The sequence below is a fragment of the Prionailurus viverrinus genome, chromosome B4 (genome assembly GCF_022837055.1).
Source record: "Prionailurus viverrinus isolate Anna chromosome B4, UM_Priviv_1.0, whole genome shotgun sequence".
Classification (NCBI taxonomy): Eukaryota; Metazoa; Chordata; class Mammalia; order Carnivora; family Felidae; genus Prionailurus; species Prionailurus viverrinus.
In genome coordinates, this window is record NC_062567.1 from 14,193,672 (window position 1) to 14,219,155 (window position 25,484).

General features: G+C 42.0%; 1 protein-coding gene and 1 long non-coding RNA gene across 5 annotated transcripts in view; one reads left to right on the forward strand and one right to left on the reverse strand.

The window, feature by feature from the left end:
• CACNB2 (calcium voltage-gated channel auxiliary subunit beta 2) overlaps positions 1-25,373 on the forward strand; it is a 393,763-nt gene extending 368,390 nt beyond the window's left edge. For all 4 annotated transcript variants that reach the window (XM_047865059.1, XM_047865062.1, XM_047865061.1 and 1 more), the window contains 7 exons: positions 2,269-2,349; positions 2,831-2,889; positions 12,598-12,707; positions 18,299-18,450; positions 19,867-19,962; positions 20,940-21,125; positions 22,024-25,373. In XM_047865059.1, coding sequence (XP_047721015.1) covers positions 2,269-2,349; positions 2,831-2,889; positions 12,598-12,707; positions 18,299-18,450; positions 19,867-19,962; positions 20,940-21,125; positions 22,024-22,518 — 1,179 coding nt within the window. In that variant the 3' untranslated portion in view covers positions 22,519-25,373. The remainder of the gene's footprint in view (positions 1-2,268; positions 2,350-2,830; positions 2,890-12,597; positions 12,708-18,298; positions 18,451-19,866; positions 19,963-20,939; positions 21,126-22,023) is intronic.
• Positions 13,760-22,984, reverse strand: LOC125169590 (uncharacterized). The gene is made up of 3 exons (XR_007153731.1): positions 22,974-22,984; positions 16,389-19,487; positions 13,760-15,580 (listed from the first exon to the last, which is right to left on the reverse strand). It is a non-coding gene; the product is annotated as an uncharacterized LOC125169590 (long non-coding RNA).
• Positions 25,374-25,484: the final 111 nt, after the last annotated feature.

Consider the following 25,484-nt stretch of genomic DNA (forward strand, 5'->3'; position numbering starts at 1 on the left):
ACCATGTTAGTCAAGATGTGTTTTTTGAAGTTTGCTTTCTCTTAAATTCCCAAACCTTACAGATGTCTATGAACCACGATTTTTTTCAGCTACACAGTTGGAACAAAATAGGGCTAGCGGGAAAGGGTAGATAAAAATGATGGTGTCGTTATCACTAGGGCACAAAGCACCAATATTCCATCAAATAAGGTAATTTCTGTAGCTACCCTATCGAATACGAAGCTGATTGATGACCGGCATGGGTAACCCTTTGCTAGTTGGTAGCCACAGACTGAAGGAACCAAGACCTTATGTATGAAATCCTGGGCCGCTTAACCCTTACAGGCTTGAAATAAAATTTCTTGGTAGCCGTTGCTGAAATATGTGCAATTTATATTCCTGATCCCAACAGTGGAAAAGGTATTCTTCTACTGAATAGTTATAAGGACTCGGCTTCTAAACAGTTTCAGTATGATCCCAGGTGTTATCAATGTAATAACAAATATGCTTATGATGCCTTCGGCACTGGTATTCATTCTTCTTGTGTTACTGATTATGTGGTGAACTTCAATGTAGAGCTCAAAAACCAAAAGCCAACCTGACATTCACCGATACGATTGTTTTCCATCTTTTAGGTTGCTTTTAGAGTGGTGCTCGTGGCATTTGTGCTGTTACTGTATTATGTTTGTCTTGTTTTTTTTTTCTTTTTTTTTTTCCTGTTTGAAAATGTATTCTACCTTTCTTGTGTCTATTAAAATTAATTTTGAACACTAGCTAAAGTTTTAAGGAGTAAAATTGGACAGCACATGGCAGCGTTATTTTTGTCCCCAGAATGGATCTGTCCTCTACCAGGGGCGGAATCGCAGGTTGAAACTACAATGTTTTTTACCGCCCACTCCCAGCCCCCACCTGAATCAAGTTAAGTTTAGTCAACGTCAGAAAGTTTGCAGTGGGCAATTTTAAGCAACCATACACTGTTCTTGAGCAACAGGCTGATGCAGAAATTGCATTCATGTTTGTACATCAGTTTTTCAAATTCTTAAAATAGTTAAAAAAAATTTTTTTTGTCTGTGTGATTCTTTAAACATACAGTTTTCAGGCACTCCTTAGTGCAGGAAGATTCAGATAGTAATGATTTGTGTACCTCACTGTGGGAGATCTTCTCTCTCTCTTTTGCATTAAAAAAAAGTCCTCTGGGGTCCGTGTAAGCATTTTCTGCTATGGAAATAGCTAGTTTTAATGTGATCAAACAAATTAGCTGTTACCTGATTTTTTGGGGAAAAATTTTGATCATTTTATGTGAAGCAGTTAAAGCTGAAACTTTCTGGAAGTTTTAGAAATTGCTACAAAATGTAGCTCATTCCCCTGCTCTTCCAAGAAAGAAAGAAACTATCGTAGAAAGGCATGAATTAGTTATGTAACAGAGACATGACCTAGGCCGCTCATGAGAAGCATATTAGATGTGCGAGTTGATAATGAACCTTTTGAGGCCCCTGCAGCATGCTTGAATATGTTATCACACATTAACCCCCTTTCTTCCAAGGCACGTAAAGGCTACATTTTAAGTTTTCAAGTTCCAAGGTAGAGAAACCCAAAATCCAAAACCATGAATCACTAACCTGTGATAGGGATCCTTAGAACAGGCCTGCCTGTTAATTTAAATTCTCACAGTACAATAGGGATTTGCAAGTATTTGGTAATGGGCGTTACAGTGTTCTGAAATTAGGTTTTATCCAGGTAAGACCAACATCCAGGATGCAAAGCTAATAAGACCTTTTTTTTCTCTGCAATTAACCACGTTAGTCTGATCACTCAGCTCTTCAGAAAACTCTCAAATGCATTTAAAAAGCAGTATTAACCTCCAGTCCAGCCTAAACACTTCTTCTGCATGAGGCATGTTTCTGTCCTTCCAACTAGATTTTGCTGAAAAGCAGCACTTCCTGCTTTAGGAACTAATATGTCAGTAGTATTTCTTGAGGCGAGCAAGAAAACTGTAGACAATTCAGTAAGTTGAAAACCTTAGGAAAATAAGCCCACCATGCTTTGCTTGGGTTTATTGAGGAAAGAGGCAAGTAAGAAAAATAAAAGAAAGAGCAAGAAGAAAGAAAGAAAGAAAGAAAGAAAGAAAGAAAGAAAGAAAGAAAGAAAGAAAGAAAAAAGAAAAGAAGAAAAATTTTTTGGAAAGCCGGTGCCTCCTATGACAGAGTTCAGAAAGAACAATTTATACTTAAAATATGTCAGCTCCCCCTGCCTCTTAACCATCTGAAGTCCTCTCCTCTCTCTCTGCAGACAGAGCACACTCCTCCTTATGACGTGGTACCTTCCATGCGACCCGTGGTCTTGGTGGGCCCATCTCTGAAGGGCTATGAGGTGAGTGGCTGCCCTCCGGAGCACACGTGACCTTCACCAGTAGCACTGCTTTGTGACTCCACCTCCCTCTTGAATTGAGACCTTAAAGAGCTCGTAGCAGCAAAGCATGTTATTTTCCAGGCTGTGGTACATAGTGCTTCCTGTTTTGTTCTGTTTTGTTTTTATGGCTGTTGCTTTGGAGATTTTGCTAGCTTTAGTTTACTCAGTCTGGGGGGAAATAGTATCAAACGGAGAGTTGCCCGAAACCACTTGCGATGTCATGTTATTGTCACTAAAACATCAGGATAAGTTGGGGGGACGTTCCCGTTTTAATTGTCACGGCTACCACAACTCAGCAACGGAAATAACGTGACGAGTCTCCATGCTACTTCTTCCAAAGGGGAAGCATAGGTTTTTAAACAGTCTGAGGAGTAGAAGTGTTTTATCCTAATTAGTAGTATTTTTATTGTGTCTTATTAATTTATTGCTTGCTCAATTGCAGGTCACAGATATGATGCAAAAAGCATTGTTTGATTTTTTAAAACACAGATTTGAAGGGCGGTGAGTATTTCAGGATACTGGATTTTGTGGATTTCTTCTTGACAGTGACAAAACCCGGGTGGGACAGGCGTGTGATCCCAAGAGAAAAATGCCCTCTGAGGTCTCTATGGTGACGGGCAAGAAGTCTCATTCAGTTCACTCTGATTCAGTAAATATCTGTCATACTTGCTCAGCACATCCTCAGCCCTGGACTAGCCAGCTGTCTGTCCGTGCACCTGCATCTATAAGCTTTTTGGCCTGTTGACTAGTATCACCCTAAAGTCAGCTGGCTCTCAATGCTGCACAGATATAATATACATCGTCTTCTCACTTTTCTGACGTCTGTACCATCTCCTCTCTCACCAATTCCCAAGCCCCTTGTCATCTCTCTCCCCCATGGAGGCAAACAGAGAACCTCTAGAGTTGCCACGCCCATACCGAGCCCCACTTGCGTGTTTGCTGGAATGCCCTCCTTTTTTCCCTGTCACTACATTCCTAGCAATGGCCAACCCAACGACTTGGGCACTTAGATCCCTTCCTACCCCAACACAGCTGGAGAATCCTTTCCTTTCTCCTTATCGCTACTTCTCATTCTAATGGAAACTCCATCAGCATCTAAAAAGGTACTTTCTCCCTCTGAAGAAAGTTAGAACACCTGTTCCCCTCTAGCTGCTCCATTTTTCTCCTTTTCTTTACAGCAAAGCTTCTTGAGCCCATAGTACACACTTGTTCTCCTCTCATACTGAAGTGTACTCCAGTTACGCATCGATCGCTCAACCCAAACTAGTCCTGTCAGATCGTCCGTGACTTTCACCATCGTTAAATCCAGGGGTGAATCCTCAGCCCTCCTAGTAACTGACATGTTGGACTGCCTCATCGTCATTTAAATACTTTGCTTGCTTGCTCCCTACAAGCACACTTCTCTGGTTTTTCTTTTATCTCACTTTGTCTCCTTTCTCTCCTTGGCTGGTTCTTTCTCATCAGCTACACATCTGGGAGAACCCAGGGTTAAGTCCTTTGGTGTTCTCTCTTCTAGTTACACTCATTCCGTGAATGATTTCATTTTAAGACTTTAAATAGCACTCCTTCGCCGGTCTGTCCGCCGAATTCCAGACCCATATACCCAGCTGCCTATTAGGATCACCACTAAGATGTCCAATGGATTTCTCAAACTGAACCTCCCAACTCCCCTAAAGCCTGCTCTTCTCATAGTCTTCCACACCTCAGGTATAGCTGCTTCATCTTTTAGTTCTAACACCCATTAGCCGCAAATCATTGAATCATTCTTTTTTTTAATGGTTATTTTGAGGGGGAGGAGGGGCAGAGAGCAGCGGGAGAGAGAATCGCAGGTGGCCTCCAGGCTGTCAGCACAGAGCCCGACACGGCAACACGGGCGTCAATCCCACGAACAGTGAGCTCATGACCTGAGCCTACATTAAGAGTCAGACACTCGGGGCGCCTGGGTGGCTCAGTCGGTTAAGTATCCGACTTCAGTTCAGGTCATGAACTCATGGTTTGTGAGTTTAGGCCCCGCGTCGGGCTCTGTGCTGACAGCTCAGAGCCTGGAGCCTGCTTCGGATTCTGTGTCTTTCTCTGTCTCTGTTCCTCCCCCACTTGTACTCTCTCTCAAAATTAAATAAAGATTAAAAAAAAAAAAAGAGTCAGACACTCAACCACCTGAGCCACCCACGTGCCCTGAATCATTCTTGACTATTCTTTTTCTCTTACATTCCACATCCAAATGCTGTTGTCTGTGTCTTTAAAATATATCAAGAATCTACCGACTTCTCACACATCCTCTGCTATCCTTTTGGTCTAAGACCCCATCATCTCTTCCCTGGATTATTATCATAAGTTGCCTCCTAACTGGTATCATTGCTTCTATCATTGCTTCCTTAATGTCTCTTCTCAATTCAGCAGCCTGAACAACCCTGTTAAACTGTGAGCCAGATCCCATCACTGGGTTCAGACCCATCCCATGACTTCTCTTTTTACACAGAGTAAAAATCAAAGTCCTTATAGTGGCCTTTAAGACCCTCTCTGGTCTGACCATGCACACCCCCACACCCTGCCTTACTTCTGACCTCATCTCTTACGCTCTCCCACTTGCTCATTCTGTTCCTGCTGTACGGACTTCCTTGTTCCGGGAGTGTGCCAGACAGCCAGATACATGCCCACCTCAGGGCCTTTGCACTTGCAGTTCCCTGTGCCAGATACTCTTCTTGGTATATGTGCACACACATACACACACCCATCCCCTCTTCCTTCCTTTTTTCCATGAATCTTTTATGTATGTATTAATTTTGTTTGTTGTCATTCTCCCATAGTTGGAATATAAACTCCATGAGGGCAGGTTTTTTGTTTTTTTGTTGTTTTGTTGTTGTTGTTGTTGTTGTTAAATCTCTTATATGAACTGTTGTGTTCTCAGTGCCTGGAACTGCGCCCATTGTGAACAATACTTGTGGGTGACTGTTGAATGAATGTCTCCTATATGTGTCCTGCTAGAGAAACACAGAGATGTTGAAGCCATTCACCGTCTTTGTGGACGTTAGGTGTCGACCATCAGTTGAAATTTCGACCGGTGACACATAAAGTGAATGAAAGGGCAGCTCAGCATGTGTGTGTCTGGGGTAAAGAGAGGAGGGAGGAACACAGACAGGGATGTCCTCTCTAGGAAAGGTTTTAAAGTGGTAGCTAAGATTTCACCAACTCGAATTAGAAAGGCATTAGAAAGGATGTCCAGGCATCAAGGTGTGGTACAGCATCATGGGGAAGGCAAGCTAGCTAGAGGTCTTTGAGTCAAGTCCCTCGACAAGGAGTGACTGGTAACAAAGCCAGGGCCATATCTAGTGGGTCGTGTTAATTGGCTTGGACTGAATCCTTTTCCTCTTTTCCCCTTCCCCCTCAGCTTGCTTCAGCAAGTTTTATTGAGCATACTGTATGTGCCAGGCATTGCGAGGAGCAAAATCAGACAAGGGCTTTGGCTTTAAGGAGCTTGCTTCAAGTTCACTGAAAGGAAGCCTTGAGTCAGATAATCAATGGGCACTGTGGTCAAGGTTAAGCCACTTCCTGAAGCATCAAAGAGATGATAGGAGTCTAAAATGGAGACTTCGAAATTTAAACAAAGAGTTGATTGTAGGGGATGTGGGAACATACTGGGCTGGTTTAAATCTCTGCATTTTTAACAAGACATATTTGGTGCCTCTCCTCGATACTCCTTTCCTTCTTGTAGCCTAACAACACAGGTACAATAGATGGTATCTGTGGGTTTCCGTGTTCTTTTATATTTCTTAATGTACTGCTTTTTCCTTGACCACACCTGCTTCTATAGCCATTTCTAATTTATATTGGCTTTCAGCAAGGGAGGCCAGGACAAGAAAAGGACTGAAAGAGGCAGAAAAGGAAAGCAGACACTGATTTGAGGTATAAAAAAGACTTGGTAATCAAGATCCACCTAATCAAATGCTGCTAATTTGATTTTTTCCCCCATAACTTATGAAGTATTTTTCACTTTGTACCAGGAAAACATAGTCTTTGGCTTGGTCCAAGGCGACATGTCGGGCACTGGCCAAGTGAAAAAGGCATAGTCCTGACCAGGCTTAGTTACTTTTCAGTTCTTCGTTGTTGCCTCTGTCATTTATCCTAGTTTGGGATGGTCTTCTTGAGAATGCACACCCAGAAAATTCTGTTAGACAAAGCACTATGCTTTCTGTTGCTGAGTTAGCCCACTGTCCTTTCCAAAACACCAAAGATGGAGAAATGAGATGGTATTTCCTTGCTGTCTAAACCTAGTAAGTTCTGAATTTGGAAGACAGATGCCAGCCATAGGGTATATCTTGGACCCATGTTCTAAAGTATTATCCACTCAGTCTGATTTCATTTAAGAGACAAATGAACCAAATATGTGAATACTATATTGATTTGCTGCTTCTGGCCAGGAGTAATTTCCACGTGGTTTTATTAATGGGCCTGCCTTGGCTTCTCTGACCCATAAAGCTCGCGTTTAACACTCTAGGCTTGGGATCACCTAGTAAAGATCCTCAAAGGCATTAACAGGGTCCATAAGATACACTTACAAAAATCCATGCAAAAATTGAATTTTTTAACACATGGCAAGACATCCAGAGTCCCTGAATCATTAAATGTCTTTTGGTTTCGGCACGAATAGGGGAAGGAAACTCATCACTGACCTATACATGGAATTTTAGAAGGGGAAAACTACTCCTTAATTATCTATGAAATAAACTAAATTTATTTTTAAAAATTGGAAGCCCAAGGGGAAGAAAATATAAGAGGAAGTGTTGGTGAGGAAGAGACTGTTGACAGGAATTCTTTTCTGTTCTTAAACCTAGTTAGGTTCATTTGTTGAAGCCCCGGAGAGTTGTCAGAATCGTGATCCTTGCTGTTAAATAGCGTTAAAGTGTGTCAGGTCAAAGAAGAGATGATAAATCATTATCTTCTCTCTGTTGTGTGCAGTGGAGTAGCCCATTTAAAATCAGATCCATCCTAACCAACTGTGTCGTGTAAACAAAGCAATCTTCGGATTCACCTTGTAGGACATTGACAGGTAAATTAACAAGGAAATTGAGGACAAGAAGGAGAGCTACCATCAGTGATAAATTTGGTTTTCCTTCCTAGTGACTTTGCAAATGTTAGCCGTCAGCACTGAAGTGTCTGGAATGCGAGCTGAATTGTAGGGATATGTACGCTGTTGAATCTTCTGTGAGGGAATTTTACTGGAAATCAATAATCCTGGGAAACATTACATCGCTGTATTCTGTCGTGTGGATAATTTGCTTAGATGTGAAGACAGCTTCTTCTAAACTGGTGGTTATCTAGCCTGGATGCATATTAGAATCCTCTGCAGCACTTTAAAAATAAATCAGAGCAAACAACAAAGGCTTTGTGCTGCCTGTGACCAAAGCCCAATCTCTAAGGAAGGACCTAACGTCACTTTCAAAGCCTCCATGGCAGTTTTGATATTCCCAGAGGGTTTAGAGCCACGACTCTAAGTTGAATCGTCCCCCAAATTTTGCCCTTGTAATTTTCAAGGTCCCTCTTTTGGCGGAACCCCAAGTGGTGACAATCCCCAAGGCACACTTAAGGAGATGAAATAGGATAGTGACCCCACTTCACACAGCTGACAGAGCTGCCCACCGAAGCAGGTCGTTGGGTCCTCAGCTGAGCATACCATGTGTGGAAAGGTCTGAGCATGTGAGGGAAGGAGGATGTGTTATTATAGAAAATCCCGTCCTGCTGCTGAATCAGTTTCCCCACAGGCTGACTGTGTGGTGCTCTCTGGTCTCGTCTGTCTGGTCACCACTGTGTGCCCAGGGTGGTGCCCATCACAGGGCAGCTTGCCTCCCAGGGAGTGCCCAGACCCAGACTGTGGTCGCCAGCAGTACCTGGGTCCCATCCAGCTGTACTGCTGCAATGCCCCCCACTTCAGATGCTCACTCTTCCCTCCGCCTAGAACACCCTGCTCACAGTGTCCGTGTGGCTTATTCCCTCACTTCCTTCATGCCCCTGACCAAAGGTCAACTTTCCTGAAAGGTCTTCCCTGAACACAAATGTACCCTCCCCTGCACCCCATCTGTGTCTTCATGACCCTCCATTATTTTTGTAATGGCTTTCTTACCACCTGGCATCACACGTGTCTGCTTCCTTCCTCTCTCCCTACATCCCACAAGAATTTGAGTTCCAGAAGAGCACCCTCATGGCTGGCACATAGTAGGCACTCAATAAACCGGTGTTGGGTGAGTGACCCCCTCCGTGGTCAGGCAGATGCTCAATTGTCACCTCCTTTGCAGCTGGAGCTTCCCAGATTGTGTCACCCTAGCTACTAGACCCACCCCCAAATAAACAAAAACATGTTAAACGATTACTAAGCATTGGGTGTTTCACCTGTAGCCTGATTTCACTTGTGAATGCATTTTGAAATAATAATGAAACGATGTTTAGATTGATGTTTTAGTGTCTCTTTTCTGGTTATTGCTTTTCTTACATGTTAAATAAAATTCTCCTCAGTGGACAAAAAGCCCAAAAATCCAATACTTATTTTTTAAAAAACAGCAGTCCCACTCAGCAGTAAGAAAAAATGGGAATGTACAACAATGTGGCTGAATCTCAAATCCACTATGAAAAGTGGAAGGCATTCCATTCAGAAGGCTACAGTGGTATTCTGGAAAAGGCGAAGCCAGAGGGATGAAAAGCAGTTCTTTGGGTGCCAGGGTTAGGGAAGGGGGGAGAAGACTGACAATAAAGGGGGCAGCACAAGGGAATTTGGGGGGGGGGTGTTGGTAATGGAACTATTTCTTATGACTGTGGTTGCAGATAGAGGATTCTATGAATTGGTCCAAATTGATGGAATCAGTCACCGGAAAGATGAATTTTGTGACATATAAACGCACATTTCTTTACAACAGCCCGCAGTCCCTTCCCGCATTTTACCGAATGTCCTGTGCTTCAGTTGACAACCACTCTAAACTACTTGAGGTGGCCCTTTTGCTTCGTTACTCCTTACCTCTAGATAACGTGCTCGATTTGCTACTTGAGTTTTCGGTGTTAGGCTTTATCTATTGACTTCCTACCTTGCAAAATATTTACCTCTCCTGCATCTTACAGGACACATCTTAACCTGCACACATCTCCTCTTTCAGTCTCCCAATGGTTAAATCCTAATTTCAGCTGGTTCCATTTTTACTATGTATTATGACCTTGTGGGTAATATTCAAAGGAGCCATACAGCACGCTAAAGTTCTTTCTTTGGTGTTTTCTCATGGGAACCATGAGATAAGTAATTTTACTTTTCATGCTTGCTTAACTTTCTCTGTATTTGGCCCTAACTGAGCCCTTAATTCCCCAGTTGTCTGAACCACTCCGCGCCCCCGCCCCCCCACCCCTGCAGCGTATTGAAATGCATCCTGTAGTCACTCAACTTCCTGAACCTCTGGGGGCCTTCTGTCATTCTGCGACATCTTTCACCTTTATTCTTGGGGTTTCCTTCGCCCCCCCTTTTGGGTTGGAGCCCCTCTGCCTTAGATCCTTTGATCGCTTTCGGGGTTTACCCTGTCATCTCAGTCCACAACATCCTCTAGTAGTTTCCCTAGAAAAGTTCAGAGCTTTTGGAGGCCCTGAATATCTAATAGTGTCTTTAAGCAACTCTCCCATTTGAGAGTTAAAATGGCTATAGAATTCTGATTGGAATAATTTCCCCTTAAAATTCTGACAACTTTTTGCCCCATTATCTTCTGGCTTCCATTGTTGCTGTTAAGAATTACAGGACACGTGGGGCACCTGGGTAGCTCAGTCGGTTAAGCATCTGACTTCGGCTCAGGTCATGATCTCACAGTTCATGAGTTCGAGCCCCATGTCAGGCTCTGTGCTGACAGCTCATAGCCTGGAGCTTGCTTCAGATTCTGTGTCTGCCTCTCTGTTTCAAAAATAAACAAACATTAAAAAAATTAAAAAGAATTACAGGACACTTAGTGTGGGACCTGTCTTTTTCCTTTGTCCCTCATGTCATGAAATTTGTGAAGACTGAGTCCCGGTGTAGAACTTTGAACCTTTGTGCCCATCCTTTTCAATTTGGATAATCAGACTCTTATGGAATTAGTTTTGGTTTGTTTTGTTTTGTTTTGTTTGTTTGTTTGTTTTGGTTTCCTCTCCTCTGCTTTCTTGATTCTCTTTTTTTCTGGGACTCTTATTATTTGGAAGTTGAATCTGCTGGGTAATTCTCTAACTTTCATACCTTCTATTTTCTCTCTCTTTGCCTATTACTCTTTGTTTTATCCTTTAGATTTTCTTATGTTCCAGCTATTGTTTTGAATTTTTATTTCTACTTTTTAATTTCCAACGACTCATTCTGAGTTTCTAAACAGAAATTTGTTAGTTTCCTGGATATAATAATCTCCTGGCTTTCAACTTTGAATACAGCTGGCCCTTGAACAACACAACTTTGAACTTGTGTGGTTCCACTTATATGAGGATTTTTTTTAATGTTTCTTTATTTGAAAGACAGAGAGAGAGCAGGAGGGGCAGAGAGAAGGAAAGAGAATCCTAAGCAACCTTCACACTGCCAGCACAGAGCCTGATGTGAGGCTTGAAACCACGAAACTGCAAGATCATAACCTGAGCCGAAACCCGAGAGCCAGATGCTCAACTGATTGAGCCACCCAGGTGCCTCTGCCTCACTTTTTGAGAAAGAGAGAGCAAGGGAGCATGTGTACATGAGCAGGAGATGCGCAGAGAGGAAGAGAGAGAATCCCAAGCAGGCTCCACGCTGCCAGCGGAGAGCCTGATGTGGGGCTCAATCTCAAGAAGTGTGAGATCAGAACATGAGCTGAAATCAAGAGTCACTCAACTGACTGAGCCACCCAGGCGCCCCTATGAGATTTTTTTTTCAATAAATATATTGGAAAATTGGGGAGAGGAACTGTGACCATTTGAATAATCCTGCCAGTGAACCAATTAGAAATACTGGAAAATTAAGAAAAAGTTAGGTATTATTATAAGAATACAGAATATATAACATACAAAATATGTGTTTATAGCTTATTTACATTATCAGTAAGGCTTCCAGTCAACAGTAGGCTATTAAGTTTGGGGGCAGTCAAAAGCTCTATGTGGATTTTTGACTGCACAGGGTGTTGGTGCTTCAAACCCCCATGTTGTTCAAGAATCAACTATATTATTCATACTGTTGCTTTTCCTTTTGTTTTGGTCTCTCTCATGTTAGAGCTTTTCCTGAGACTCTCAGGGAGCGCTGTGGGGCTCCTAAGAATGCGGGTATCACATGATCACTTGGAAATTCTGTGCTCACAGGTGGGGCTTGTCAGCTTTATGCTTCCCTATAGGACAGGCTCACTGGACCATCTAATTGGAAACCTCCAATGTCGTTATCTTGGGGTCTCCTCCCTTTGGCAGTTTTCCCATGGAAAGATCTTCCATTCTGACCCCTGGAGGATGTAAGCCTGGCTGTCAGAACTGTAAGACAGGGAAGAGGGCTGGTGGCCCAACATTTAGAATCCTTCCTTTTCCATCAAGTGTCCCTGTCCTGTCTCTGCCTAGGGTCTCCTGGTCAGAGGCCTTGTATTTTACTGCCTGTAGGGAATCAACCAGTGGTGTTAAATCACACGGGGAAGGGAGTATCACCTGGCGACTCGAGGGGAGGTGGGGGGCTAGAACTCTGAAACAGACTTTTCACCAAACCTCGTGTTTTTAGTTTTGCCTTCAAACTATCATGAGGTATCATGAGGCTTCTATTTTACTCAACTATTCCCGTTACTGACTTAGACATTTACTTCTCTGGGTCTGTCATCTTACTGTTTCCAGCTTCCAAATTGTGGTGCTCTCATTTCTACCAGACCTAAAATGAGCCCCCCTAATTCCTTACTGTCACAACACCCTATCTGTCCTCTCTCCGACAGCCGTCTTGATCTTTTAATTATTTTGTTAATTTTCTTTTCTTATTTATTGCCCATCTCTTCCACTAGACTCTTAAGTCTGGTAGAGCGCTTCGTCCTTGGTAAGCACACAACAAATGCCGAGTAAGGAGGTGCAGGATAAGCAAAAATGAATGATTAGTCATTAACAATTCATTAAAAATGATTTTCACCTGGAAATAATGTTCACTGTATATCTCAAATCTAGATGCGTTTTGGGAATGTACTTCTATCCCCTTTTATTCAACTAGTAACCTCAGGGTCTTCTGTTACTTTTCGCCCACAGGATATCCATCACAAGGGTCACGGCTGACATCTCTCTCGCCAAGCGCTCAGTGTTAAACAATCCCAGCAAGCATGCAATAATAGAAAGATCTAACACAAGGTCAAGCTTAGGTAAGTCTGTGCAGTGCTGATGAGCTTAGGCTATTGAAACATTTCTCTCCTGACGTTGCCAATGAGAAGCTCCAACTAGATGATAATTCCACGTGTCACAGAGCGGAGAAGAAATGGACCTGTGTTGCCAACCCGTGTTGCCAGGGGCAGGTGTTACAGTCTTAGTGATTTCATGATACGGAAATGTTTGTTAGGATAGTTGCGAGTTAAATGTTCCACTGGCTGTCAGCGTTAATGTTTTGGTTGTGTTTTTTTCCTTTCCCCCACTAATGTGAGTTTTGGTGTCTAGAGACTCTAAAACTTCCTGGCTTTGCATTGGTGTTACTGTGGGCAAGTTCATTGATGTCTTTAATTCCTAGTTTCCTCATCTAAACAACAAAGAGAGAGAGAATTAACTACCTTGTAGAATTATTTTAAGGATTAAACATAGTATGTTCTCCATCAGTGATGGCTATTGTCCAAAGACGCTCGGTAAGTGAATTATATACAGTGAATTATATCAATGATTATAAGTGAATTATATCAATGATTATGTCATATTCAGGATAGTGCGTGTCGGGGGGGATGGGTAGGTGTTGAGATAAAAGATAAAATTAGTTACTGGCCATTTTTAACTGATATTATGTGCAAAAACAGTGTAGAGATTTTAGTGAACATGTCTACAGGGTTGTGTTTGGATACTGTTTATAAACGTGCTGATTTGCTCAAATGAGATAGTCTGGCAGTTACTTCTTCTCTGTGGCATGTGCTTGGAGTTTTAGGTTAATCATGGTCACACATTTCACTCACTGGGTTGTTAGGTTCTGTTATTATAAAGTAATTTTTCTGAGAGTTTGAGATTTTTTTTTCAATTAAAAAAAAATTTTTTTTTTAGTTTATTTTTGAGACAGAGCATGAGCAGGGGAGGGGCAGAGAGAGAGAGAGACACACACAGAATCCAAAGCAGGCTCCAGGCTCTGAGTTGTCAGCACAGAGCCAAATGCGGGGCCCAAACTCACAAACCACAAGATCATGACCTGAGCAGAAGTCGGATGCTCAACCAAGCCACTGAGGTGCCCCTGAGAGTTTGAGATCTTTATATAAATTATTATATAAATCATAGAGAAACTATTAAAAATAATAAACTATCTGTTAGTAATATGTAGAATACCTTAGAAAACTCAGTTTGGTTCCTCACCTAAAAAACCCTCACTGACTACACTTGGGTAATAGAGCACTGGTTCTGGGATCAACCCCCATGGTGAGCTCTGAGCAGACAGTGCGGAACATGCTCGTAATTCTCTCCCATCCCTTCCCCCTGCCATCACTCTCAAAACTTTTAATGAAACTTAAAAAAAAAAAAAAGGAGGGAAAGAGGTAGAGAGGATGATAGGGACTTAGAGTGAGAGTGAAGAGAAGCTTCTGGACAACATTGTTCTTTACCTTAGCTGTGAGTGTATGGTTTAAAAGAGGGAGGTGGGAGATGACACAGAGAAGCAGAGGAGAGATATTAAGGGATTTGGAGCTTACCCTTAAGGCATTATGGAACCATGTATCATAGGTTTTAGGCATTTATTCATCCATTTAACAAATACTTGAGTACCAACCATGTGCTAGGCATTATTGTAAGTGCTGGGGACACAGATGTAAAGGACACCAACTCCTCACTCTCACAGTTTTTATTTCATAAGGAACACATGGACAAAAGTGAGCAGATATAAAAGTCCGTGGTTCAGGAGTCTGGAAAGAAAAGGCGAGCCAAGGGGTAGAGAAAAACTGAGAAGAGTGATTTTTTACATGGGGATGTTGGGGGAGCCTTTCTGAGGAAGCAACATTTTAGCAGAATGACTTACGTTGTGAATTCTCTGGCCTTACAGTAAGCTACCCGTGAAAAGACGGTCTCGGGCAGAGGGAGCTGAAGGTGCAAAGGCCCTGTGGTGGGAGTATGTGTGATGTGTTTAAGGGATAGCAAGGAAGCCAGACGTGGAACGAGCAGAGGCCAGGGGTTGGGAGGATGAGGTCAGAGAGACTGTGCCTGATCATGTAGGACTTTGTAGGCCTTTTATTGTGGATGCGCTAGAAAGGTGTAGGAAAGCAGACGTGACGCCATAGGACTTGTGTTTTAGAAGGACCACTGACAGCATTGTGGAGAAGAGAATGGAAAGGGGCAAGAGCTAAGTCAGGGGAAATTCAGATTGAGGTTGTTTCAGGGAAAAATAATGTTCTCCGTGCAAAAACTAATAAAACGGGTGCCTTTGGAAGCATCTCCTCTCAGTCCAATTCTTGCCCTGTCAGGTCATTTAGTAGTCGTGGTCATTCATCATTCAACTTAGAGATTAAGAGGACTGACATCAGACAGGGGTGAAGGGAATGATTAGAATGAAAGGAGTCAGAGAGAAGAGAGCCGGGATCTGGCAATCTGTTGAACCTGGAACATGAAGAAGCCGACTCCAGCACGAGCTGTAAGGTTCCGCTTTCAGGAACTGGGTCATCAGTGGTGTTCTTCTGGGGAGAAGGAATTCAGGAGGAGGAGCTTGGCTGGTGGAGTAGTGGGCTGGGTAGGGGGATAAGGAAAATGATGACTGCGTTTGTGCACATGTTGAATTTGCAGTGTTACGAAGCACGCAGATGTCCAGCAGGCAATCGATTGTATAAACAGATCTGGAACTCAGCAGAGGACGGGGCTTAAGGTGCAGTCAATTCTTAGTAAAGTCTCCATGGACACTGAATTAGCAAATACTGAGTCTTTGCTCCCAGGGAAACGCAGGGGTAGGTTTCTCTGGCGATTTTAAGTTTTTCTTATGGTAGCACTAGGAGATAGGTACTTATAGCAGGAGAATGGTCCAGTGATGCCCGTACATGTTGAATTACAAGTTGTGGGCGTTATGTGGACTCTGTTGTAGAGGAAACACGTTTCATGTTACAACGTAGTACAAAACCGATACTTTAACATTCCAGATATGTAAGTTTATGTATATGCTATACCTTAAGATTCTTCTATATTTAGTAGAGCTTAAATTCGAGAAGATCTCCCTCAGCTCAAAGATCAATTTCAGCAATCACTTCTTTTACAGAAGGATGAAAGATCCGGTACAGTGAAGATATAATTTGATAGGTAAAAATTTGTTTTATGCGTAAGCTTTTAGAAAAGTTCTGTTACAGAAACCAAAGTATAGTATGTTGCCTTTGGAGTTCATTATGCTGATGTACCACTGTATGACATGAAGGGAAAGAAAACTTGGAAAAATTTGAAGCTTTAAGTACATCTTTTGTACTGTTTTGGGGTGGTACATGACTTCTTTGGATGGACAGACGGCTTTATTTGTAGCCATAGGATTCATACAAGTTCTAACTTTGTTTTTCCAGTTGTAATGTTGGTCAAGCATCACAATCTAAGATAACTACATTAGATACATTTCACACTTAGAGAATGCAGAAGAACATTACACTCTTAAAAATATTACTTGAATTAAGATAGTTAAGCCACAACAAGGTTATAAAGCTGTAGCAAGGTTATAATTGGAATAAAAATGTAAAGATAAGGTAAATGTAGAGAATACGTAAACAATATTAGTCATGTTTTAAAACACTATTGTGAAAAAAAATAATCAGAATATACCATTTTTATTTTTTAAACTGTTATTAAATTCAGTTATGTAGGGAAGTTAAAAGTGGAAGGAACTTCAGGTATTTATCACTCACTTTCGACATTCATGGCCAGTCTTGTTTCATCTCCAGTCCTCTCCTTTGTCCCCCAACTGTCTCTGGATTATTTGGAAACAAATCCCAGACATCATTACAGATTTTGTCTGTAAATATTTCAGTACCTATATCTAAAGATTAGGGACTCTCTCTATTTAAACCATAATGCCATTATCATATCTTAACAATACATCCCTAGTATCATGAGATTTCTATTCAGCCATGTATCATTTCCTAATTGTCATATATATTTTTTATATTTTATTCACTTATGCGTTGTAAATATATAAAGTCAGGATGCGAATTAAAGTCCACAGTGAGTGGTTCAAAGGTCCTTAAGTTTCTTAGTCTATAGTTTTCCATATATCTTTTTTTTTTTTCCCCTTGTAACTTTTTGCTTAAAGAGTCTGGGTCACTTATGCATAGTTTTCCATAGTCCAAAGTTTGGTAACTGCATTATAGTGTAGTTTATTTAATTGTTCTGTTTCTTATAAACTGGTAGATCCAGAAGCTTAATCGGGTTTTGTTTTTCCTTCCTGCAAGATTGTCACGAGTTGCATGTAACCGAATATTATTTTAAAGCTGGTATTGCAGGTGGTTTAAGTCCAGATTTTAAAGACATCCGGGTGAATAAAAGGAGTCTAGTCATAACATGTTGTGAGGCAGATGATTAGTGACTTATCTTTTCTGCAGTAGTGGAAATTACCTCCAGGAATCTTCTGCACAGAACCAAATAAGAGGACTTGAAAGGTATTCTGTAGGGCTAGGAGTCTCAAGGAACCTGCCCTTCATGGTTGTAGTAGACACTGCAAGCTGCATGCTAGGCTTGACAGATCTATGCTTCTGGCTATTTCACTTTAAGTTTAAAAATTCAGCTTCTCATTCACACTACATTTCGAGTGCTCAGTGGCCGGCTATCGGGTGGACAGCATTGATACAGACTATTTCCATCATCACAGAACATTATATTGGACATCCTGTTTTAGATTCTAGAGAGATCATGGGGTAGACAGACTGAATGAAATTTCCCTGGTGTTCAAGCATATTTTTAGTTGATACTTTCTCTATAAACCTTATCGTTTGGATTTTTGCTTTTTTTTTTTTTTTTTTAAATGTTTGAGAGAGTGCAAGCAAGGGAGGGGCAGAAGGAGAGAATCTCAAGCAGGTTCCATGCTGTCAGCAGAGAGCCAGATGCAGGGTTCGCACTCACAAACCGCGAGACCATGACCTGAGCAGAAATCAAGAGTCGGATGCTCAACTGAACGAGCCATCCAGGTGCCCTGTAGTGCTGCTTCTAATGGAGAACTACCCTTTTAGAATAGGAATACTGCAGGGCCATTCGTCTGTTGGTAGAAGCCATGAAAAGTGTGTTTTTGGACAAGTTTGTTATAGATACCATTAACGTCTCTCCTGTTTTTAATGTTGTATTTCAGCTTGCTAATACATTTATGTAGATTATCATATCCAGAAAGCATACCAATAGGTAACAGTATAAACACAGATTAAGCTGATACAGTGAAAAGAAAGGTGGTGACAGTTGCTATGGTAACGTGGTCAGAAACAAACACATTGTTTCTATTTTACAACATTTTTATGAAATGATTTCACAGAGTGAAGTTTTACAGCACAAAAAGTAAGTCAGCACAGATAGCCAACTATTTTGATTCTCCTACTCAAACTGTTATACCGGAAGCAAATTTTATAGCTCGTTGAAAGAATTCCCTCAATTCTAAAGGTACTTTGGAGAGACAGCTCTTTCCAAAGGATACCTTTTATCAGCTCTGTTGCCTATGAACATTAACCTACTGGCTGTCCTACCTGCCTTCCAGGTGAAGAAACAGTGTAGCATTTTACTTTATTTCTATTGGGTCTAAAAATACTTTAATTGAACTCTGCTTCACCTTTTACAGCGGAAGTTCAGAGTGAAATCGAAAGGATTTTTGAACTTGCAAGAACATTGCAACTGGTAGTCCTTGACGCAGATACTATTAATCATCCAGCTCAACTTAGTAAAACTTCCTTGGCCCCCATTATAGTATACGTAAAGATTTCTTCTCCTAAGGTAAGTGGGGTTGTTATTGTCTGCTCTCTAATCACACTTCACTGTGGCGTTTATGTTGTGCTTTACACTCGTAAAAGGCTATGTTTCTAACATCAGGAGTGTGAAGAGACAGGGTAGTCAAGAGTTCTTAATATAAGCGAACACATGGCTTACAACAGTGATTCCTAAAAGTGTGGTCCCTGGTTTCCTGGAGGAAGGTTCTGAGAAACTTGCTGTGAGAGTCCACAAGGTCAAAATGATTTCCACAGTAATACCGAGACATTATTTTCCTTTTTCAGTGTTGGGGCATTTGCACTGATGGTGCAAAGGTGGGTAAAAGTGTCCATGACTCGAGACTGGCACCAGACAGCACCCACAGTGAAGAAAACCACCACCGTGCAATTGCACTGCGCAATGTCCTGACACAGGAGTAAAATTTGACTCTTCAATACAAGCCTTTTCAATATCCTGTGTAATGAAACAGGAAGTACATTTGAAAGTGCTTCAGCTACAGTTTTAGCAGTTAGCTATCTTGAGGACACTTCGCAATACAAACTCAAGTAGCTTCTTTTCTCATGGAACACCATTTTTATTTGAAAGAACAACTGGCATACTATGTTGATTCAGACTTGCTTATTTGGCAGATCTTTTCCCATTTGTCACCAGTGATAAAACTGAAGGTTTCAAACAAAAAAACAGAATTTCAGGAAATTCGAATCTACCTGAGAGCTTACCAGGTTCTCAAAAGACAGACTTTTCTGAGATTAGTGGTAATAGCAAATGTCTTCTTTTAAAAATGTGTCAGAAGATCTGAAGAACTCAGTGCACCATTGGTTTTCCAGATGATGAACGAATGATGTTACAAATCATGCCTAGTAAAAGATGCGTTCAAATTTCAAGACAGGGCAATGGAATTTAAGAGTAAGAGAAGTTCATGGATAGGGTGTTAGCTTTCACGCGCAGACTGTCGTGAAGAAAGTAGTTTGGTGTAACGTTAAAAGACAATATCCACAGTTACCTGCAAAGGCTACTAAAATACTCCTCCTCTTCTGAATTCCCTATCTGTTGAAGGATAAATTTCTTCACATATTCCAACCAAAACAATACACAGTAGCAGGTTAAAAGTAAGTGTAGCTAGGAGACTTTGCAAAAAACTATAGATACTTGTGCAAAAATAAGTAATATGTTCACATGTAACAGGCGTATGTTCTAAAGCTCTTGGGGTTCTCAATTTTTGTAAACATAAAGCCACGAGACCAGAGGTTTGGTAAGCTTCGGCATAAGCTCCATGCCAGCTGGGTATTTTTTTTGAAGCCTGCACCTGACGTGTGTGTGAACGCGTTAATTCTGCAATCTTAGACATTTTGTAGCTCAGTCTATTGAGCTGCTTCTTCAGCTGAGTGCAGATGTTCTCCCGTTACACCTTATCTCGCACAGGTTTTACAAAGGTTAATAAAATCTCGAGGGAAATCTCAAGCCAAACACCTCAATGTCCAGATGGTAGCAGCAGACAAACTGGCTCAGTGTCCTCCGGTAAGTGGTCTCTCGGAACGGTACAATCCACTCCGCGTCCTCAGACCTGGCATCATATCCACAAGGCAAGCACACAAACACCGGACGGAATTCTCCCCACCGAGCTGTGGTCCTCACTCCCAAGAGGTGAACTGTCCCACCCGTTCCCACAAGCACTTGTCTGGATCATGGCTTACAAAAAGCTACAGTGCATTCCGTGGTGACCGTGCACTGTTAGTATCTAATTGTCTTAAATGAAACAAGATTGTGGTTTCAAAAATTTCGTTGCTAAAATGGATTTGGGATTACTATTCACTTCTAATAATAGGGAGCAAGTTGCTGGCTCTTAACAACTGAGAAATTGATTTGAGACCACGTAAAAACAAATTTCTGAACACTCAAAACACCTTCTTCCTTCTAATCCCTCCTTTACCTATCATGCTTTGGGACCCTAGATCACCTCTGGGTTTTTGTTTTGTTTTGATATGCAGGTATAGCAGAAGCTATAAGAGTTCTGATTATATTAATTTTCTATTGCTTACAATATTTTGAAGTTTGTACCCTGTCAAATCATCTGTGGTTTCAGCTTTTTTCTGCCAAATTTCATGTCCTAAACGGGCCTCAGTCGTTTCCAAGATTAAGTTTTTCATAGTCTCCATGTCAAAAAACAGGCCTCTTCTGTACTGTCCAGATTGTATTTTTGTTTTCTTGTTTTACTTCTCTTTTCTATCGTGTCCTAAACAACTTTCACGACACCTTTCATATTCTGGTGATTGCCACGGTTAAGCCTCGAGGGTTGTAAATGATGATCTCAGGCGGACAGACTGGCAATCAGACTCAGCAGGGCAGTCAGCCAGTTAGGTAAGGAGAAAGCAGGAGCACACGAGCAAATACAAAGTGGTGCAGCTCTTGAGCCCCTCCCTCGTGTGAGTGTGTGTGTGAAACTCACTCCGTGCGGGGCTGGCTAAGTGCGCCACCTCAAGTGTCTGTCTCTGCAGGAGCTGTTTGACGTGATCCTGGACGAGAACCAGCTGGAGGATGCTTGTGAGCACCTTGCCGACTATCTGGAGGCCTACTGGAAGGCCACCCACCCCCCCAGCAGCCATCTCCCCAACCCTCTCCTTAGCCGGACTTTAGCTACTTCGACTCTGCCTACGAGCCCCACTCAAGCCTCTAATTCACAGGTAAGAGGAGCTCTTCCGTACGCCCTAGAAACCGCGCTGCCCGAGGTCACATGGCCAGGATCCACTCCCAGTCACCCAGCACAGCACTCCTTCCAGTTAGAGCAGCTCCATCCACACCGAGTCATTTACGGGTACACAGCTCCCACTGAAGATAGTAAACCAACCAGGTGAACAACATACTACAGACGTATGTAAACTTTAAAACTCCCTAACTACATGTTCTAGAAGACAAGGATAGAATTTCCTATACCATCTCTATAGCACAGCCATGGAATCAGACTGCCTGGGGTCACATTCCCGCTCCACCGCTTACTCTGTATGTAAGTTTGGACAAGCTCCTCCCGTGCCCCTTGCCTCACGAAGACTGACGGCAGCCTGTCCCCTACGGCCGCTGCATTAATGAATTAATACACAAGACAGACTTAGGACAGTACATTCCTCATGCTAAGTGCTGTTGGGAGCACCTGTCGTTTTACTTTTTTCCCCTCAATCCAAAGCCAACATCTTAAGCATTTCTTATCTTCCCATGTGTATTCAGGTAGAGGTAGTTAAATGTGCACTCATGTGCAGAAAATCCTCAGGGCCCTGAATCCGATTTGAACTCCAAGAGAACATATAAAAGGATCCCCTCCCCCCTTCATTTACTCATTAAGGGGAAAAAGAAAGTTCCTCTGTATGCTGTTGTAGGCTCTTACAAATTCAAGTCCAGTATAATGTAGTACAGACCTTAGAAATGCCACTGGGTGTTATCAGACCTACGGAGTAACTGCGTAGGTGAGATTTCATTCTAGAAACTTAGAGGGGAGTAAACCTGAATGCACGGGCTTGCTTTTCTGACATGTTAGTTCCTGACGCTCTGGCCTCGGCTCACGCCTGCGCTGGCTTCCTCCCGTGCCAGGGTTCTCAAGGAGATCCGAGGACTGCGCGCTCTGCTCCTGCCCGTTCCGCCTCCCAAGCTGAAGAAGAGCCCTGCCTGGAACCCGTCAAGAAACCCCACCACCGTTCTTCGTCCTCCGCCCAGCACCACAGCCATCGTGGTGGCACGAGTCGAGGCCTCTCCAGGCAGGAGACGTTTGACTCGGAAACCCAGGAGAGTCGAGACTCTGCCTACGTGGAGCCGAAGGAAGACTACCCCCCTGAACACGGGGACCACTACACCCCACACCGCGACCACAACCACAGAGAGGAGCCCCACGGGAGCAGCGAGCACAGACACAGGGAAGCTCGACACCGTGCCAGGGACCTGGATCGAGAGCAGGACCACGGCGAGTGCAACAAACAGCGCGGCCGGCATAAATCCAAGGATCGCTACTGTGACAAGGATGGAGAAGGCATAGCCCGGAAACGGAACGAGGCTGGGGAGTGGAGCAGGGATGTTTACATCCGCCAGTGACTTCTGCCCTCTTGTGTGTTTGTTCTTTTTTTTTTTTTAAGTCTTGTATGACACCATCCTCAGACTAAATCTCTGGGGTCTACATTGCAGTCCGATGTGATCTGTCTTGTATACTCTGTATTGCTGTTGCTTGAATAGCAATAGCATGATTGATAAGGAGTATTAATATACCTTTTTTTTTCCTTTTGCAAGTGCTACGTAAGTTGGCCTCGTATGGCTGCAGTGCTCCGGTTGTATACTGGACTTTTCAAAAACTGTTTGGGATAGCTGCCACTTGAACAAAATCTGTTGCCACCCCGGTGGCTTTAGTATTTTAAGAAACATAGTTGATGTTTTCAAAAATGTAGTTAATGTATCCAGCAAGCCAGAATTGGCCCAGATAAAAGTGGAATTTCCTGATTCTCCAGATTTTTAATATGTAGGCACCAGATCTGCATACTCATTTATCCATGGACCACTGTTTCTTGCTTGTACCTCTGGCTGACTAAATTTGGGGACAGATTCAGTCTTGCCTTACACAAAGGGGATCATAAAGTTAGACTCTATTTTCTATGTACTAGTACTGTGTACTGTATAGTTTGTAAATGTTATTTCTGCAAACACCTTCTTATGATAATTATATATATAATATATAAATATATATATATCAGTTTGATCACACTATTTTAGAGTCTTAATGCCAAGTCAGCAGATTTGCTTTATGAATTACAGGGACTAGAGATGCCCACCTTCAGGAAATTTGTTATATCGTCTAGACACCTACCCCCATTCTCGTAGAAAGTCTGTACATACTGTAAATACGCGTGATTGCTTGACTTGAAAAGGTTTGATTTCTGAATGTTTTACCATCCTTGTAAGTTTATAACTTTGACCATAAATTATGGTAAATATAACCAAACTCCAAAGGTTGTTCTAATCCATGCAGTTCACACTGATTGTGACAAACACGTCCTGAGTAGTTAGTGTCTTATGTCGCTGCACTGGACTTGAGCCGGACCTCCCTGTGTGCAAGTGCGGTACGAGTGTGCACGAGTGACTGAGATGGACCCGAGTGCTGAAGACTCGAGACTGATGACCTAGAATTCTACCCACCTGGCTTTGTATTTAATTGTGTTACGTGTCGCTTTAATAATCCGTTGAGCAGTCAGGGAATGTGAGGAAGCTCGCTGCCAAAGGTGACTAGGAAGGCATCCATGTGCTGGCTCCTTGTGTTTGCTCCTAGAGTAAGAACACAGGCAACTTTCAACTGTGAGTGTTTCACTGGAAATGTACAATCTTTGTGTGTTTGAGTATTTGTTTTAGTAAGAAATGTTTACACGGCTTGTAGAATTATTTCGTGGGAAAATAAATTTTTCTACCTTCTCCCACCTCCTTTTCTAAACCTTGCCTATCGTTCCTGTGGTCTGTCTCCCCCAGATTTACCCTTCATTCTGTTCCTTACCACCAACTCCGACACGTCAATGTCCGTCAAAACCCAGAAGTGCTTCTTACAACCAAAGTTTCTGCTCTTCAGAAGTAATCAGGGCAAAATGAGGGGACTTGAAGTGAACAAAACATTAAGAATATCTTCCTATGTTAGACACCTGCTCTGAAGGGGAGCCCGGAAGACGCTGTTCTCCACGCCTCAAAGATAGCACTGTCAGCAGCTCACAGTGTGGTTGCCACGCTAAGGCTAAAACCTTCTCCGTGTCACTTATGTGTCCATTTTGTCCAGTTATGACTGGACAGGTAAGACAGTATTAGGTGCGCGAGTACCTAGCACCTGAAGTTTGTCCCTGGAAAAGGCCCACCTATAATTGCCTAACTTCAGATCTACACATTGTAAAATTATTATTAAGTCGGTTCATCTAGTTTTGTTCTGCTTCTTTGATTATTCCAGGTTCTTGCCAAATATTCTTGGAGCTTTATATGTAAAACTTTCACATTTAACTCCTTATTTCCCTCCCTGCACAGAAAAACTCAGTTTTACAAATGAGTTACACTTTAAGGGTTTTACCCGCTGATGGAAGAAACATTTTCCTCAGAATTCATCTTTTTGTTAATTAGCTCTGTACTGTTGACAAATTTATTTAGTGAAGATAAAAACGGTAGACGTAAACATTTTTGATGTAAAATATTCGTATCATTGGGAAACCATATTCCAGTTACAGTTACCTGTATAAAATATTTCTGAACTTTCATCCCGGTTAATGACTTTGGAATATTTAAATTCTTGAAATATAACTGGTATTTATCTTACTTGCTGCTACCACTAGTCTTTCAATGAGTCATGCCAACAGATTCCGGTTTTAAAATTTGTATCTGGATTCTTAATTTTTCACTTACTGTGAAACATAGTAGTCCAAATCAGAGTATTCCTCAAAAAAAATACATTGCAGGATTTGACATGAACATCTATATGTGTGTAAACAGTGTGTTCTAAATTTGTAAATGAAGAAATAATCCCAAGGGCAATGGGAGATTTACTGATTTGTGGAATGTAAAATTAGTCTCTTCACTCAGCAAAGGCTTAATCTTAACCTACTCAGTTGTAGAATCATGATCTTTGTAGTCGACCTAGAAAATGCTGGAAATGTCCTTAACAGTTCTGTGTTTTATTGTCAAATCCGTTTCAGTTTTTCCTATGCTCTTTCTCTACTGCTCATTTAAGTTACTGTTACAAAAAGGTGCTGCTAAATGTAGGATGTCTTAGTCATACTGTACTTTGGGACAATGCCACATTTTTAACATGGTCTGCTATGCATTCCTGTTAAACATTCACTGTCAGCTACACTGAACTGTTCAACAAATCTGGTTTAAAGTCATTCATATAAAACAAATAAAGAGCTGGCTTTCTGCACTGTTTACTAGTAGAAGTATTGATTGCCATTTTAGGGATGATTCTGATAGTTGAGAATACGTCCTGTTTTCAACACCAGTGCCCACGTGTGGAGCAGCTCTCTCAAGGGCAATGCTAATCACTGACG